General features: G+C 35.1%; 2 protein-coding genes and 1 pseudogene across 2 annotated transcripts; 1 reads left to right on the top strand and 2 right to left on the bottom strand.

The window, feature by feature from the left end:
• Window positions 1–1450: 1450 nt before the first annotated feature.
• LOC133036999 (multifunctional methyltransferase subunit TRM112 homolog A-like) lies at window positions 1451–2686 on the bottom strand (annotated as a pseudogene).
• A 2534-nt stretch (window positions 2687–5220) lies between these two features.
• On the top strand, window positions 5221–11613 carry LOC115714072 (protein root UVB sensitive 6). The gene is made up of 13 exons (XM_030642606.2): window positions 5221–6108; window positions 6327–6425; window positions 6552–6665; window positions 7250–7321; window positions 7425–7535; window positions 7618–7737; window positions 8651–8752; window positions 8858–8930; window positions 9084–9167; window positions 9271–9335; window positions 9530–9631; window positions 9725–9910; window positions 11114–11613. The coding sequence occupies exons 1-13, from the start codon at window positions 5737–5739 to the stop codon at window positions 11165–11167; spliced, it is 1554 nt and encodes a 517-aa protein (XP_030498466.1). The 5' UTR covers window positions 5221–5736; the 3' UTR covers window positions 11168–11613.
• Window positions 11614–12756: 1143 nt separating this feature from the next.
• LOC133037000 (uncharacterized) lies at window positions 12757–14853 on the bottom strand. Its single transcript, XM_061113792.1, has 4 exons — window positions 14568–14853; window positions 13516–14524; window positions 13098–13380; window positions 12757–12975 (listed from the first exon to the last, which is right to left on the bottom strand). Exons 1-4 carry the CDS (start codon window positions 14851–14853, stop codon window positions 12757–12759), a joined length of 1797 nt encoding a protein of 598 aa, XP_060969775.1.
• Between the last annotated feature and the right edge of the window lie 142 nt (window positions 14854–14995).

Consider the following 14995-nt stretch of genomic DNA (forward strand, 5'->3'; position numbering starts at 1 on the left):
TTTTCTTTTATTATCTGGTGGTTAAGAAATTATTCTTATTAATGAAGTCATCATAAAAGAAATATTATCTACATACAAAGTGGTAAATATTATGTTTTTATCAATCGAAGCTCTATAAAAATGAAAAATTATTTCCTCTCACAATTGGTTTCTGTCATTTTTTTTTCTTCAAAAATTTATACATATATTAGAAATCAAAAAGTGTTTTCAGGTATAGCTTCGGAAGAAGAATGAGCAATTTTCGTACTTTATTTCTTTGCCCCATGTATATGATCAAATTGTGAAGGGCAATGCAATTGGCTATTGGCGAAGAGTAAGATTAAGAATTATTTCTTCCCCTATATTCTTTTATACCAACTTTTTAATTCTCCAAGAAACTGAGAATTAGTTTAAAATTATTACTATCTACAATTTTATTTGTTGAAAGCCATTTCGGTTAATTAGTTCAATACATGTCTTATTTAGATCATGGGCTTTCAACTTAAAAATCATTCGACAATAAGTGGAAAATGGCAACAATTAGAGTGGAATAACTCATAGTCAATGAGTGGTCTTTTGACTCATTATCATTTTGAATCAACTTTTGAACCTATCTAATAATTCGATAAGAGCTTCTTATCCAATTATACATTTTTTATTCGATAAGAGCTTCTTATCTAATCAACTTTTAAAGACTTCTCATCCCAAATGTTAAAATAGCAAAATGTAGAAAATAAAAAATGTATAAGTCTTTAAAATATTATTTCTGGTTTGGTTTTCATTATTAGGAAGATTAGCTCCTGCAATATTCTTAAGCTCAGCTTTTGTGACAGCAAATAATCTTGTGCCTTTAATTATTTGTTACTAGGTTTGATTATGGCAGTTACATGATACTTGTTTAGGAAAAAACTACCGGTATTACAAGTGTTACTTTTTCATTTTTAAAGCTTAAAACTTTCTCTAAAATAATAGCTTATTTTATTTAGATATGATATTGCTTGCATTAATTATATATATGTCACTTTTATATATAATTTTTTCTCAAGTATTTTGATTCAACATAAATAATTATGTCATTTTGTTTTTACTATTTTCAAACATTTTCTCTTATTTCCTTATGGTGGTACTTAAGAAACAATGATCATGTTACCTTAAAATGAATGTATCTTCAAGGACTAACTCATACATGTAGGAACATTTAATTTTACATTTTAAAAATTGGCTAAACTAATATAAAACTAATTATACGTGCATGCTGCACGTAACAATAATCTAGTATATATATATATATATACGTAATCATAACTATATATGTGAAGGTTTTTTTTACTTGCAGAATATAGGAAGAGTGTTTTTTTTTATATAGAAGGAATATATTATGAATCAAACATTATGAATTGAACAACAAAAAAAGTAGGTGTGAGATTATATGAATCAAACTTTTTCATAATGCATTATTTTTATATCATGATCATATAAAGTTGATGTCATCATTATAGTTCCTATTGATATCTCAAATTTCTAAACTTAACACTCAATTTAACGTTCTGTTAGTTGATCAATAAAGTGCCACATATAAATATAGTAGGGATATTGGCGGCTAAACCACCTGAACTTTACGGTTTGTAACACTTAACAACAAAAACTGAATTTTTGGCGGTTAAACTACCTAAACTCTAGTTCCGTTTTGCTCTGCACACCTCCGTCCAAAAATCACAGTTAAGTGCCACGGTGGACTGTCCACGTGTAAACACCTGTACACGTGGCAAATTTTTAGTGGTCCACGTAATATTAGTTTTAAAAAATAATTATAAATATTTTAAAAAAATTAAAAATCAGAATTTTTAGTTTTTTTTTTACTTTTTTTAATTTATAAAAATTAAAAAATTACTTTTCTTTTTCTTTTTCTTTCTTCTTCTTTTTCTGCATATTGGGGATTCACTTGGTGACAGGAAATCGACGACCAATCTCGGGCCAGATAAGGGCGCCTTCTTCGAGGTGAAGTTGGAGGAGGGTGTGGTGAAAACGGCGAAGGAAGTCGTCGGAGTCGAGCATAGAAGGATCAACCTCGTTGGGGAGCTCAGTGTTGCCGATTGAGCGAGCGGCCTCGACTAGGGCGTTCTAGTCAATTTTGGAGAACATGGATTTGAGAAAATCAGGGTTTAGTTCAACCTCTTTCTTGACTACTTTCACCACTTCGATCCGGAGAGGGAAGCCATTGGTGACCCCCCTTGATGTTAGAGGACAGCATGTTATGAGTAAGGAGTCTCATATTGTACAACTATTCTCTCTTCCAAGCTACAGAGACTGATTTCAACATAGCAAATAAAGCCCTAACCATAATTATAACGTGGTTTAAAATAAGAGTATCCCACATCGGTTGGCTCTTCTTGCGCCTCTCTGAAGGTTGGAGCTTGTTCGGATACCTTGGGCCTTCACGCTCGGAGGGTCCGTGATGAGAGACTCCGTGGCTTTTGGCATTGGGGACGACGTAGGTGCAGAGAGGCTTGGATGAGGTGATATTAAGAGGAGAGGAAAGAGGATGAGGGGTTCTAGGAGGAGAAAGTGTGTTGTGGGGTGTGAGAGCTGAGTGATTGTGGATTTGAAGTTGGAAGACGAAGAAGAAGAAGGTACAGTGGAGTGAAGTGATGATGTTTATTGGGCTGGAAAGAAGAAAAAAAAAGTAATTTTTTTTAATTTTTTTAAATTAAAAAAAGTAAAAAAGAAAAAAAAATAAAAAATTCTGATTTTTGAATTTTTTTAAATATTTATAATTATTTTTTAAAACTAATATTACGTGGACCACTAAAAATTTGCCACGTGTACAAGTGTGTACACGTGGACAGTCCACCGTGTCACTTAACTGTGATTTTTGGACGGCGGTGTGCAAAGCAAAATGGAACCAGGGTTTAGGTAGTTTAGCCGCCAAAAATTCAGTTTTTGTAGTTAAGTGTTACAAACCGTAAAGTTCAGGTGGTTTAGCCGCCAATATCCCAATATAGTATTGGACCAAATCTATCCTTGCTGAATCAACTTCAATCCACTTTGCACAACAAGTTCTCTCTCAAAATTCTTGGTACTCTCAAATATTTCCTTGGTTTTGAAATTGCTCGTGCTACAAAAGGATTGGTCCTCTCTCAAAGAAAATATACTATGCAACTCCTTGAAGAAACTGGGTATTCTGGCAGCAAGCCAACAAAGACTCCCATGGACCCACGGCTAAAGCTAGATGATCAACAAGGAGAGGCCCTCACTGATCCATCCTCATACCGACAAATTGTTGGTAAATTACTCTACTTAACACTGTCTCGGCCTGATATAACTTATGCCGTCAACCTATTAATCCAATTCATGTCTTCACCTCGTACACCTCACTTACAAGCCGCACATCATCTACTTCGATACCTCAAAGGAAGCCCTGGGCAAGGTCTATTATACTCAACCTCATCCTCTCTACAACTTTGAGGTTTTTCCGATTCAGACTGGGCTTCCTGCCCAACTACACGGCGTTCTACAACTGGTTTCTGCATCTTCCTTGGGGACTGTTTAATTTCTTGGAGAACCAAGAAACAACCCACCATATCCCGAAGCTCCGCTGAAGCAGAATATCGTGCATTGGTTGCCACTGGCAGCGAGATTACTTGGCTGCAATATTTGCTTCAAGACTTTCATATACCACAAACGCAACCTGCCTTCATCTTTTGTGACAATCACTCAGCGATACACATCGCCAACAACCCAACTTTTCACGAAAGAACAAAACACATTGAGCTCGACTGCCATTTCATCCTTGACAAGATCAACCGCTCCAAAATTCGACTAAGTCCTGTCAACACCACCTTACAACTAGCTGATGTTTTCACAAAGCCTCTTGCTTCAACCACCTTACATTCTCACATTCGCAAAATGTCTGTCCACGATGTGTACAGTCCATCTTGAGGGGGGGGGGGGGTATTAAGTATAAGTCTATTGTGTATTTGTTATCTACTGTTACATTAGTTAGGCCTACTGTTAGTTGGTTAGACTTTGTTTATTTTACAGTTGTTACCGTTATTACAGTTGCTATTTTTGTGGTCTTAGTCGGTTAAGTAAGTCTTGTATATATAGCACTTCGGATCCTCTGTATTTCTTAATCTGTATCAATTCAACTTCATCAATGAACTTTTCCCTTTTTATTTTCCGCATTAATATCTAAATAACCATAGAAATATAATTCATACCTAAAATCTATTGATGGGTTCTTCCCTTGCCATCCCACTTCTTTTAATTATGGACATAAAACAAAAACTCTAAACAGTATTCTATGGAGCTTTCTAATTTTTTTTAGGATATAGAAAGAAAGATCTAAATTTACACAGACTTACAAATGATAACAGAATTAATGAACATATCACAAAAATGTCTATTCAAACCAATAAGATAGAACATACCACAAATTACATATGATAATAATAGAATGTTATGTACAAAGATAAGTAAAGCAATTCACTCACCACAACACATTATCAAGAAAATTATCATAGAAACTAAAGGCAAAAAAAAAAAAAAAAAAAAAAAAAACAAAAAACCTTCAAAATTACAAAATTGAAAAAGGAATAAATGACTTAAAATAGAGAAAATAGAAAAATATCACCTAAAAAATGAATGACACCTGTTGACTCAATTTTGAGGGCCATAGAGGACAATGAAAATTCTTCTCTATAACTTCAACTTTCTAAGCGAGAGAATAATAGTATTTTTCCATATCATTCTTCAATTTTTGATTGCATATTCCCTTATTGATATATATATTTATATGAAGAAGAAGAGTGAGAGTTTAATTGAGAGAGATAGTTGTAGAAAATAATAAAAAATGGGGGTCGATTGAATAAATACCATGTTGTTATGAGAGGGAAAGACCAATTAGCAATAAATGATGAAAAGATGTTTTAAAAAAAAATGTTAGAAGTTTCATTTTTAAATAATAAATTAGTAATTATTCAAAAAAATAATAATAAATTAGCAATAAATAATGATAAATATAATACATAAAAAAATAATATTTTTTTATTAAAAAAAAAGAGAGAAATTTGAATGCTTGAAAATAGTGAAATAGTGAAGATGTTCATAGAGACTGCCACATCATCGTGTTTGTGCTTTGTTTTATTTGAATATATAGATATAGATTTTTTTTGAGGTGTTCTTAATTCATGTTGGTATTCATGAATTAGCACTGTGTGCACTCAAGATGGATAGTTAATTAATTTAGATGGTTCTTTCATTTTTTTTTTGTTGATGTACTCTTTTTTATGGATTTTGAATGAAATGTTTGTTCATTATTAGAAAAAAAATACTGACAGATGTAGTGAAGAATATTATTACTTAAGAGATGATAGGAAAAGGGAGTCGATAACAAATGAATAAATAAATAAATAAATAAATAAATGGAGAGATGTAGAATTGCATAGTGAAAAATGAGGAGAAGAATAGGAAACGGCCAAAAGAATGGACGGTGGAGATTAGAGAGATGAGATGTTGAGTTTGGAATTGGAAAGCTCTTTTTATTGGAATCTCAGGAGCTCCGACGCCGATGGCATTAAAGGAAACATGGTAGGCCACCTGCCTCAGCCTCACACTCACACCGCCATTTCTCTCATATATTTCCCCAATGCTTCTTTCGTTACTTCCAAAGCTGAACAACAATAACAACCTCTCTTCACATTTTCTCTTCTCAATTTCAACTCCAACTCCTCTCATTCTCTTCTTCTTCTTTCTCCAATGGCTCCTCCTCCTCCGCCCCTTAATCTCAAGCAATCTTCCTCCTCCGCTGCCCAAACCTTGACCGCCACTACTGGCCAGGATGCTCGCCTTCTTGTTCGCGAGACTCTTCGAATTAGCGCCGGTTTGGCCTCTGCTCCGCCCGATGTGTCGCCATCCTCTCTGCCTTCGGTTGCCGGCCACCGCCAGACTAATCGCAAGCTCGGCCTGGTCGAGGACGAGTTCATAGCCTCCAGCTTGAGATTGATTTGCTGCGAGGAACTCGATGGCCGCCGATGGCAGTACGTCGCTGAGAGTGATCCCTCCGGTCTAAGCTTTAAGAAAGGATCCTTCCGAGCCCTCAGCTTGCAAACTCCGCAACTCCCGTTGGACGTTAGTTTCTTGTGATTATTTCATTCTGCGATTCTTGCTGTTTCTTATTACTATTATTTTATAATTAGATATACGAGTTTGGATTCTTAAGGTATTGTTGTACAATTTTCTTATTAAGTCTCTAATTTATATTGCATTTGAGAAATGTGGTCCCAATTTTTGGTTTTGAAGAGAATTTTTCTGCTATGATTTAATAATATATGGATATTTGAGTGCAGGGTTTGGTAGCATTTGTTAGATCCTATGTTGTTCCAGAGGGTTTCCCTGATAGTGTAACCCCATCCTACGTCCCCTATATGACATGGAGAGCTTTGAAGGTATGTAAAAGTCTAACTATGCAACTAGATAATTTGAAAGTACAGTTCTTGTTAAACCTTGCTAATAGCTGCCTTCTGCTTCCAGTAAATGATACATTTTTGTCATTCTGCCTATATGTGTTTCAGCACTTCTTTGGGGGAGCAATGGGTGTTTTCACAACTCAAACTCTTTTAAATTCAGTTGGTGTCTCCAGAAATAGGGCTACTCCTGGTGCTATCGCCATTAATTGGATTCTCAAGGTAAGAGTGATACTGTATGTACATTGTGTCACTTTTATGGTTAAGGTTGTAAGTTAATGGTCTTTGCTAATCGATCTCAAGAACGTTAACTTTATATACTTGGTAATAGAAGCATTCATATAGTTTGGCAGAAGATTTCTTTTTATTGCTGTAGCTTGGCTTTCCAAAACTGTATGAATTTGTGAAGTCACCTTCCATATATCAAGCTAGTTTTTGTTAACATATGCACTTGAAAGTAGATAATTTTGGACCTGATGCTAATCTCACATCTTGAAATGCATCAGTATTTGAATTCACATGCCTGCATTGTTTAATCATAGGGAATTCGCTGAAACTGCTTAATAAGCATGAAGTTTATGCATCTAGATTAAAATAAGTTTATAACATAACTGCAGATTAATGGCTTAATCTGGAGTTCATTTTCTCGTGTTTTGCTGACCTTTAATCTTCCATTGGATTTTAGGAAAAAATGGCAAAATGAGAATTTTCATACGGATGCAATTTATTATGATCTAGTCCTACTCATGAGATAATTGGAAATTGTCTATGCCAAATGTCAAAATGAATTGAATATATGAATGCAGGATGGTGCTGGTCGTGTTGGGAAAATGCTTTTTGCCCGGCAGGGAAAGAAATTTGATTATGATCTAAAACAGGTAGAATTAGTTTAAGTTGCTATCCTATCAAGTTTATGGTAAATTGCTACTAAGCATATTCTTATTAGTCAAGCAATCTTTTGCCCATCATTTTGTGATTCAGATGCGATTTGCTGGTGATCTTCTCATGGAGTTGGGTGCTGGTGTGGAGTTGGCCACTGCCACTGTGCCTCACCTTTTTCTTCCTTTGGCGTGTGCAGCTAATGTGGCGAAGGTTTTTAATAGTTTTGTTGTAGCATCTTTTCTTCATGATTGAGTCTCTCTGTTTTATATCTAAGTATATTTTTTCCTGATAGAACATTGCTGCTGTGACATCGACATCAACTCGTACACCCATTTACAAAGCCTTTGCTAAAGGAGAAAATATTGGAGATGTCACTGCTAAAGGAGAATGTGTTGGAAATATTGCAGACCTGGTATGCTTGTAACACTTTATATTCGTCTGTGGATGAGTTTTATGCAAAAAAGAAGGCTGAGATAAACTAGAAACACAGGTTAAAGATGTGAAAGAAAAAAAGACAATATGATGATGAACCTTGGTTTTTTACTTTTAAAACCCTAACATAAAATTCATTCATTTCGATCTTTGAGCTTAAGAAGACAAAAATGTCAAAAAAGGTGTACAGTCTAATAAGATTTACAGGCCAATATGGGATCAATACGTAACACCTTTATTCAGCCATTATAAGAATCTAATAATCTATCTTTTAGATTATGCTGTCAACAGAATCAAAACCTATGATTCTTGAAAAAGTACAACACAAGTGTTCAATTTCCATGTGGTGGTGTATTTAAGCAAACATCTGGAACTTCTAGGTGTTTGTTTTCTTATTTTTGTAATTGCTTTTAGTGGTTTATCTTCCTTTTAAGATTTTGGAAGTTCCTTTTGTCAACTATAGGTTTGTGTCTTTAAAAGGATTTATGTACATGAGCTCCTCACTTAGAATCTTGGAATTGAGAGCCAATGAAACAAAGAACTCATTTATGGCATAGGGTAACATCACTCTTCTGTTTGAGGCCTGTCTAAGACAAGTGGTCTCTTTCTCTTTTTCCAAAAAAAAAAAAAAGTAATTCTGCTAGAGCATTAGAAAAAAATGTCAATGATCTTATTGGGAGGAAGGTATGCAGTAGACAAGGAGAGGAAACAGCATGACAGATGGTAGTGCTATTAATATTGCTGAGTTTTGAAAATGCTAGTTTCAAATGTAGGAAAAGGTTTTGTATTTTTTTTAAACTAAATTATTATTATTAAAGCAAACTTGTAGTGTCCACTGAGGCTCAGACACAATTTTTAAATTATTATTATTAAAGCACTCTATGTTTTTGAAGCTGGGAACTGGGATGAGCATACTGATTTCAAAAAGAAATCCTTCGTTGGTTACTACATTTGCTTTGCTTTCATGTGGATATGTTCTCAGCTCTTACCAAGAGGTATAATTCACATAGCAGTATATATCATTTATAGTTTCATTGCTCTCAATTCTCTTGCGTCTGGTACTTTTTTTTTTCTCATATTGCAATTATTTGTTTTGGCAGGTTAAATCTGTTGTGTTGCATACGTTGAACCGGGCAAGATTCACTGTTGCTGTAGAGTCCTTCCTAAAGACAGGTTACATACAATGTGCAATGGGGATTCACATATTTATTTTTTTGTTGATCTATTTGTCTTTTAAACTTCCTTGTTTTGTCCATTCATGAGAGTTTCATTGGGAGCTCAATTACAAATTGCTGATGGATGTCTTATCTGTGCTATATATCACAGGACGTGTACCTTCATTGAAGGAGGGAAACAAGAATGAAAACATATTTAGTTTCCCATGGTTGAAAGAGAGCCATGTAGTTCTTGGTATGTTCAAGTAATAAGCTTGCTGATTGAATATGCCTTTTATTTGGGAGTTATGAGTTGCTAGATCTTGATTTGAACCTGAATCATTTTAAATTGCATGCAGGACCAAGATTCAAAGATGCATTCCAAGACCCAGGGGAGTATCTTGCGGTAGAGCCTTTCTTTGAGGTGTGCTTGCTGTGTCATTTTTTTTATTTATTATTTGTGTGTTTGAGAGAGAATTTCTCTTTCCCAAGTCTCAGCCTCTATATTTCTTCCTCCCCTAAAATTATGTTCAGACTCATCGATACTTTTGAAGTTCTTCTTGACCAACACTGTGTTTCTCATAAATATGTTACGGTCTTTGAATTGATTGATGACAGAGGGAGAAATATATTGTTACATATAATCCATCAAAGGACCAAGTATATGCGTTGCTAAAGGACCAGGCGAAGCCAGATGACATTCTGAAGGCAGCGTTTCATGTGAGACATGCAACTTAATTTTTGTGTCTAGCTGCAAGTGATGAATATTAAGGACCCAATGTTGTTTGATATTCATGTTACCTTCCATTACAGGCTCATGTACTTTCTCATTTCATACTCTCATCATACGGGGGCCGCCGTTCAGCATCTCAAAAGAGGAAAGATGGTCATTCAAACACTGTGCCCACCACAGCAGTTGATCTAGAAGCTCAGATTGCGGAGTCATGTAGGATAGTCTCGGCATCGTATGTTCTTTTCAAGCATAAAACTGCTGAGCAGGTAAACATCATTTAACGTGTTAGTTATAGTTTATGTCTTGATTACTCCTCTTTATGATTTGTTTCTTTATGAGTAGTCATTTTATACTCATGCCTCACTTACATCTCATGAGCTAAATAGCTCAAAAAGTAAAATATAAAGAAAATGTGTTAAAAAATGCTCTATCAATTGAGCTAAAATAGCTCAAAATTATACATTATGAATAGTGCATTCATTCTTCAAATAATTGTTTAATAATTTCTCTCCAATTCCTTATTTTTTGATCATTTAATATTTTCAACATTTTGGTTTGTATAAATAAAATATGTTAAAAGATATAATATTTTAATGGTATGATGAAAAAAATAAAATAGTTGATGTATGGTGTAATATTAAAGTGTGACGTAAAATAGAGAAAGTGAGATTTTGGCGATGCTGATATGAGTGCTTCATTTAAAGCTAAACACTGAGCTTGTTGCTGGCAAGTAACTCAGGTTGGACTTTAGCTTCAGGTGTTAATGTGTTTTTGCAACGTGAAGTTCACCCAGTGTCCTTTCCCTGATCAATGTGCTATACGTATTGGAAATTGATCCTTGACTGCCACCCTAGCAATTTCTGACAATACTATGTAACCTTAGAAAACCTAAACCTACCTTCCTCATGCCTCTAATCAAGTGGATAATTCCCACTTGTTTGGATTAGCCACAACAATTTTACTTCTCAAGTGTCCAGTTATTTTGTCTTTTTCAATTCGTTTTTAGTTACTAATGTTGCGTTTGGTTGGGAATAATGAAATGGAATGGAAAGAAATCAATGTTCATTCTATTTCTTTGTTTGGTTGTATTTTAAAGTATTGGAATGTTATTCTAATGAAATGATTTTTCTGTTATTTTGAAATAGAAGGAAAAACCATTTCAATGTAAGATGAGAAAAAAACATTAGAAATTTTATTCCATTCCATTTGATTTCTATTTATATTTCTCATTCCCATTCATATTCTTGTGTTTAACCTAATATACCGTACCCTAATTATGCTCGGTCTTCTTTAAATGAAACCTTCCAACGAAGTCTGGTCCCTAATAAATTTTGTAGGTACATGGATTTATCATTGTGATGTTTGTTTTATGGCAAATAAATTCTAGTTGATTTGTATACGTGATGATTTGCATGTTATGATAGTTGCATCTCTCCTTGACGTTGTGAGAATATCAAAATGTTTTGTAGGGTTGGACAATGTCAGAATCATTACTTAATCCAGGCCGCGCTCGTATATGTTAGAGTGCTTAATTGGGAAAGAGACGCTGAGGCTGTTCTATACTTGGTTGAATGCGAGTTGATGGTTGGGACAAAACCTTCGTAAGGATTACCAGATCCATGGCATCATAAGAAACATGTCTCCTATGAAGCCAATGTGCTCTCTTATTCTTCTCATTTGCTCTTTGTTCGGTTGGAGACGGCATGTTATACTGTTTTAAGAGTTTAGAAATAGCTCAATTGTAGATAGTACGTGTTAGTGCATATATTACAATTTCATATTACTTGCTAGGAGGTTTTATTTCGAGTTTATCGCCATTTTTCTTTTTCGGCTAACTGTATAACCTATACATTATTGTGTTTTTTTTTTCAGCCCATAAAACATGATTTCCGAACTATTAAGTGTTGTAAAGTGATCTTTCTGTAAAGTTTTGTCATACGATAGAACATTTATGTGGCTGTTTAGTTTATTGTTACGGGCCAGTACAAGTACTTGTGTAATTTGAAAAAAAAAAATAATATAATTTTTTTTAGTATTAGTTTTGTTCTCTTGTTGGCCGTATGATAAAACATTGGACTAAATTAGTTTGAGAGTTAAAATTTTTAAATAGCCTTTTATTTAATATCTTTAATCTTTTTTCACTTCACATCAACATTATATATGTAGTACTGTATTATATATAGAAATCAGTTTTCATCGTTAAGTTTCCTTGTAAGCCATTCTAACATTAGGGAACTCTATTATGAGCCTTGAACTCCGAATGCAGCAAATAATTTTTTTGGAACAAACTGTCCAATTTCTGATGCTGTAGAAGAGCATGCATGCGTGTTATTAACTTTTTTGTTTTCTTCCTTTTAACTCTGAGCTCTGAAGAGTTGTGCATTGTTAGGTCAAAGTCGTTCACTCTATTACCTCTTGTGTCATGTCTGTCTATTGTTGTCAGCTTCTCTGATTTATTTAGTGTTTTATATGTTTGTTTTTGTGTTTCATATGTTTGGATGATGTTGATAATTTATTAGTAGTATAAAATTGGCTTACATATTGGGAAGTTCTATAGAAGGATATATAAATTGTAATTTGGTTAAGATATCTGTCTCATGAATTTTAATATTACTAAATTACGTTTTTGAATTTTTCAGCTGAAATTGCTTTTATCAAAATCTTATTTATAATTATGAATTCTAATATTTAACCTAAATATTAAACTATCTAGAATATGCAAACTAAGGCATAATTAAAACATGTAAGTACGAGTATACTTAGAGTGGTAATTCAGAATTATGACTCCTCCTTTCAAGTCCTCTAACCCTTGAATTCTATTTGTAGTAGCGTATAATAAAGACTTTCAACCGTACTTTTTCTTTTTGATAAGTGAAGACTTTATTGAAAAAATAGAAAACCTAGTAGCCACAGAAGGGGCCACTTCCCTTAACAAACCGATGTTCTTAGTCTTAGTAACTCTAGCCCAACGAGCTAAAGAGTCTGCAATTACATTTTCCGTCCTAGGAATAAACACAACCTAGACATCCGAGAAGGACTTACAAAGAGATAAGCAGAACAAAAAAAAGAGGGTAAGTATTCCAACCAAAAGGAAGTTCCTGAGACGCAAAAGCTAAGACACAGTCTTCGAATCAGTCTCAATCCGAACCTTTGTTATCTTCTTTTTCAAGGCTAGATGTAGAGCACAGGCTATTCTGCACAATTCCCCTTCAAGGATATCCTTAACATGAGAAAAACCAACTGAGATCCAAGAATCAGCTAACAAATCCTGCTGATGGATTGTAGCGAAGCCTACTTCAGTCCCCACAACTGAGGCATCCACTTTGACACACTAGTAATCAACACCCTCCGTTGTAGATTGCAGCAGAGGACATGCAGCAGGGGGATCCTCTGATTGAACCAAGGCTCGTGCTTTAAGAACTCGTCCATTCTGTGAAGACAGTCGAAGTATACTGCATCCATAGAGCATTGTTTATCTGTAAACAGAGCAGTATTGTGCCATTTCCAAATCATTTCGCAAATGCACGTTGTGAAAAGTTGGATCTCAGGGTCCTGAATGGTACACCACCACAAACCAAAATCCAGTAGATTATTCCAAACAAAGCTGTCTAACCGAATTCCTTTTCTAAACCATAAGCCTCTAGTGAAAGAGCATTGACAAAACAGATGGAATGTGGACTCTACTTCCACATTGTAGAAACCACAAGTGAGAGTGACACCATGGAGAACTCCAGTTCTGAAACTTTAGGCGAGGATATCAGAGAACATTTTCCAAAGGAACAGTTTTAGTCTGGGGTGGAGTTTAGTCTTCCACATTTTTTCCCAAATCAGCTTTGGTTCTTTGAATCTTCGTCTTTGGATGATCCAGTACGCATTCTTTACTGAAAATTTACCCGACTTTGCTGCATTCCAAAAAATAATATCAGGACTTTCTTGCAGCAGTCTTATCTTCAGGATATCACTTGTAATATCTTCTTCAAAACACTCCTTGATCAAAGCTGCATTCCATTCACGAGTTCCATCAAGAAATAGATCTTTAACCTTCCAAAGAGCTTGATTATGTATGAACTGAAATCTATCTTTTATCTCTTCCGAGTTACGGCAAGGGATCCAAGGTCTATCCCAAATATCACTCGAACCATCAGCAATCAAGATACCAGCACCTTTCACGCAAATACTTCTAGCTTCAAGCAAACTTTTCCAGCATCTAGAGTCGGTGCCATGCTTTTCTATCTGCCAAACATCTACCTTAGAACAGTGTTTATCCAAAAGTAGTTTCACCCACACCTTGTCTTGTCCCTGAAGAACCATCCAACTCAACTTAGAAAGAAGAGCCATATTCATATCTTTAAACCTCCGAAAACCAAGGCCTCCACATCTCTTGGGTTGGCATATCTTGTCCCAGCATTTTAATGCGCAGTAGTGTCTTTTATCAGCATTTCCCACCCACCAGAATCTAGCAAGTAGTCGATCAAGTTGTCCACAAAGAGTACTAGGGACTTGAGTAGTTGACATGAAGTAATTAGGAATTCTTTGGAGGACAGACCCAATTAAGGGTTTTCTCCCAGCTTGTGAAAGAAGTTTTGCTTTCCACCCCTCTAATCTTGTCATAATTTTTTCCTTCGAAAAAAGATAGTCATCTCTTTTTTTAGCTGTGAAAAAGAATGGATTGCCCAGGTACTTTTCAGTAGCTTTAATGGGGTTCATGCCAACAATTGACTTGATATCGTCCCGAGTCCTTTGGCTTGTATTTGGAGAGAACACCACCCCGCTTTTCGGTTCGCTCACACATTGGCCTGACCATTTCTCATATTTTTGAATGCACTGCATAAGGTTTTCTGCATTCTTTACTGTAGCATGACAAAAGATTATCGAATCATCTGCGTAAAACAGGTGGGATATAGGACAAGAATTACGAGATACCGAATCCCTGTGATCTCTTTATTCTCTTCTGAACAAGTTTTGACAAAACTTCATTGCATAAGATAAATAAGAACGGGGACAGTAGGTCACCTTGCCTTAAACCACGTTTGGGATCGAAGGGAGCCAATAGAGCGCCATTGAGAAGAATAGAGTAACTGACCATGGTTACAAATTGCATGATTAAATTACATACTTTGCCACTGAAACCATTAGCTTTCAGCACACGAAGAAGAAAGGACCATTCGAGACAATCGTAAGCTTTGTTCATATCAATTTTAATGGCCATAATACCAGTTTTCCCTTTCTTATTTTTCATAGAGTGAAGAACTTCTTGAGCTATCAAAGAGCATTCGGTGATCTAGCGACCCGAGATGAAGGTCGATTGAAACAGGGACACCAACCTATCCATAACTTCTTTAAGCCAATCC

Source organism: Cannabis sativa, chromosome 4, assembly GCF_029168945.1.
Source record: "Cannabis sativa cultivar Pink pepper isolate KNU-18-1 chromosome 4, ASM2916894v1, whole genome shotgun sequence".
NCBI lineage: Eukaryota > Viridiplantae > Streptophyta > Magnoliopsida > Rosales > Cannabaceae > Cannabis > Cannabis sativa.

Coding starts and splice junctions, on each gene's coding strand:
- LOC133037000 (XM_061113792.1), bottom strand. CDS start 14,853: ATGGCCATTAAAATTGATATGAACAAAGCTTACGATTGTCTCGAATGG. Junction 14,525..14,567: donor AAAGAGATCACAGGGATTCG/GTATCTCGTAAT, acceptor TGTTTTACGCAG/ATGATTCGATAATCTTTTGT. Junction 13,381..13,515: donor AAATTTTCAGTAAAGAATGC/GTACTGGATCAT, acceptor CTAAAGTTTCAG/AACTGGAGTTCTCCATGGTG.
- LOC115714072 (XM_030642606.2), top strand. CDS start 5,737: ATGGCTCCTCCTCCTCCGCCCCTTAATCTCAAGCAATCTTCCTCCTCC. Junction 6,666..7,249: donor CCATTAATTGGATTCTCAAG/GTAAGAGTGATA, acceptor ATATGAATGCAG/GATGGTGCTGGTCGTGTTGG. Junction 9,336..9,529: donor CGGTAGAGCCTTTCTTTGAG/GTGTGCTTGCTG, acceptor GATTGATGACAG/AGGGAGAAATATATTGTTAC.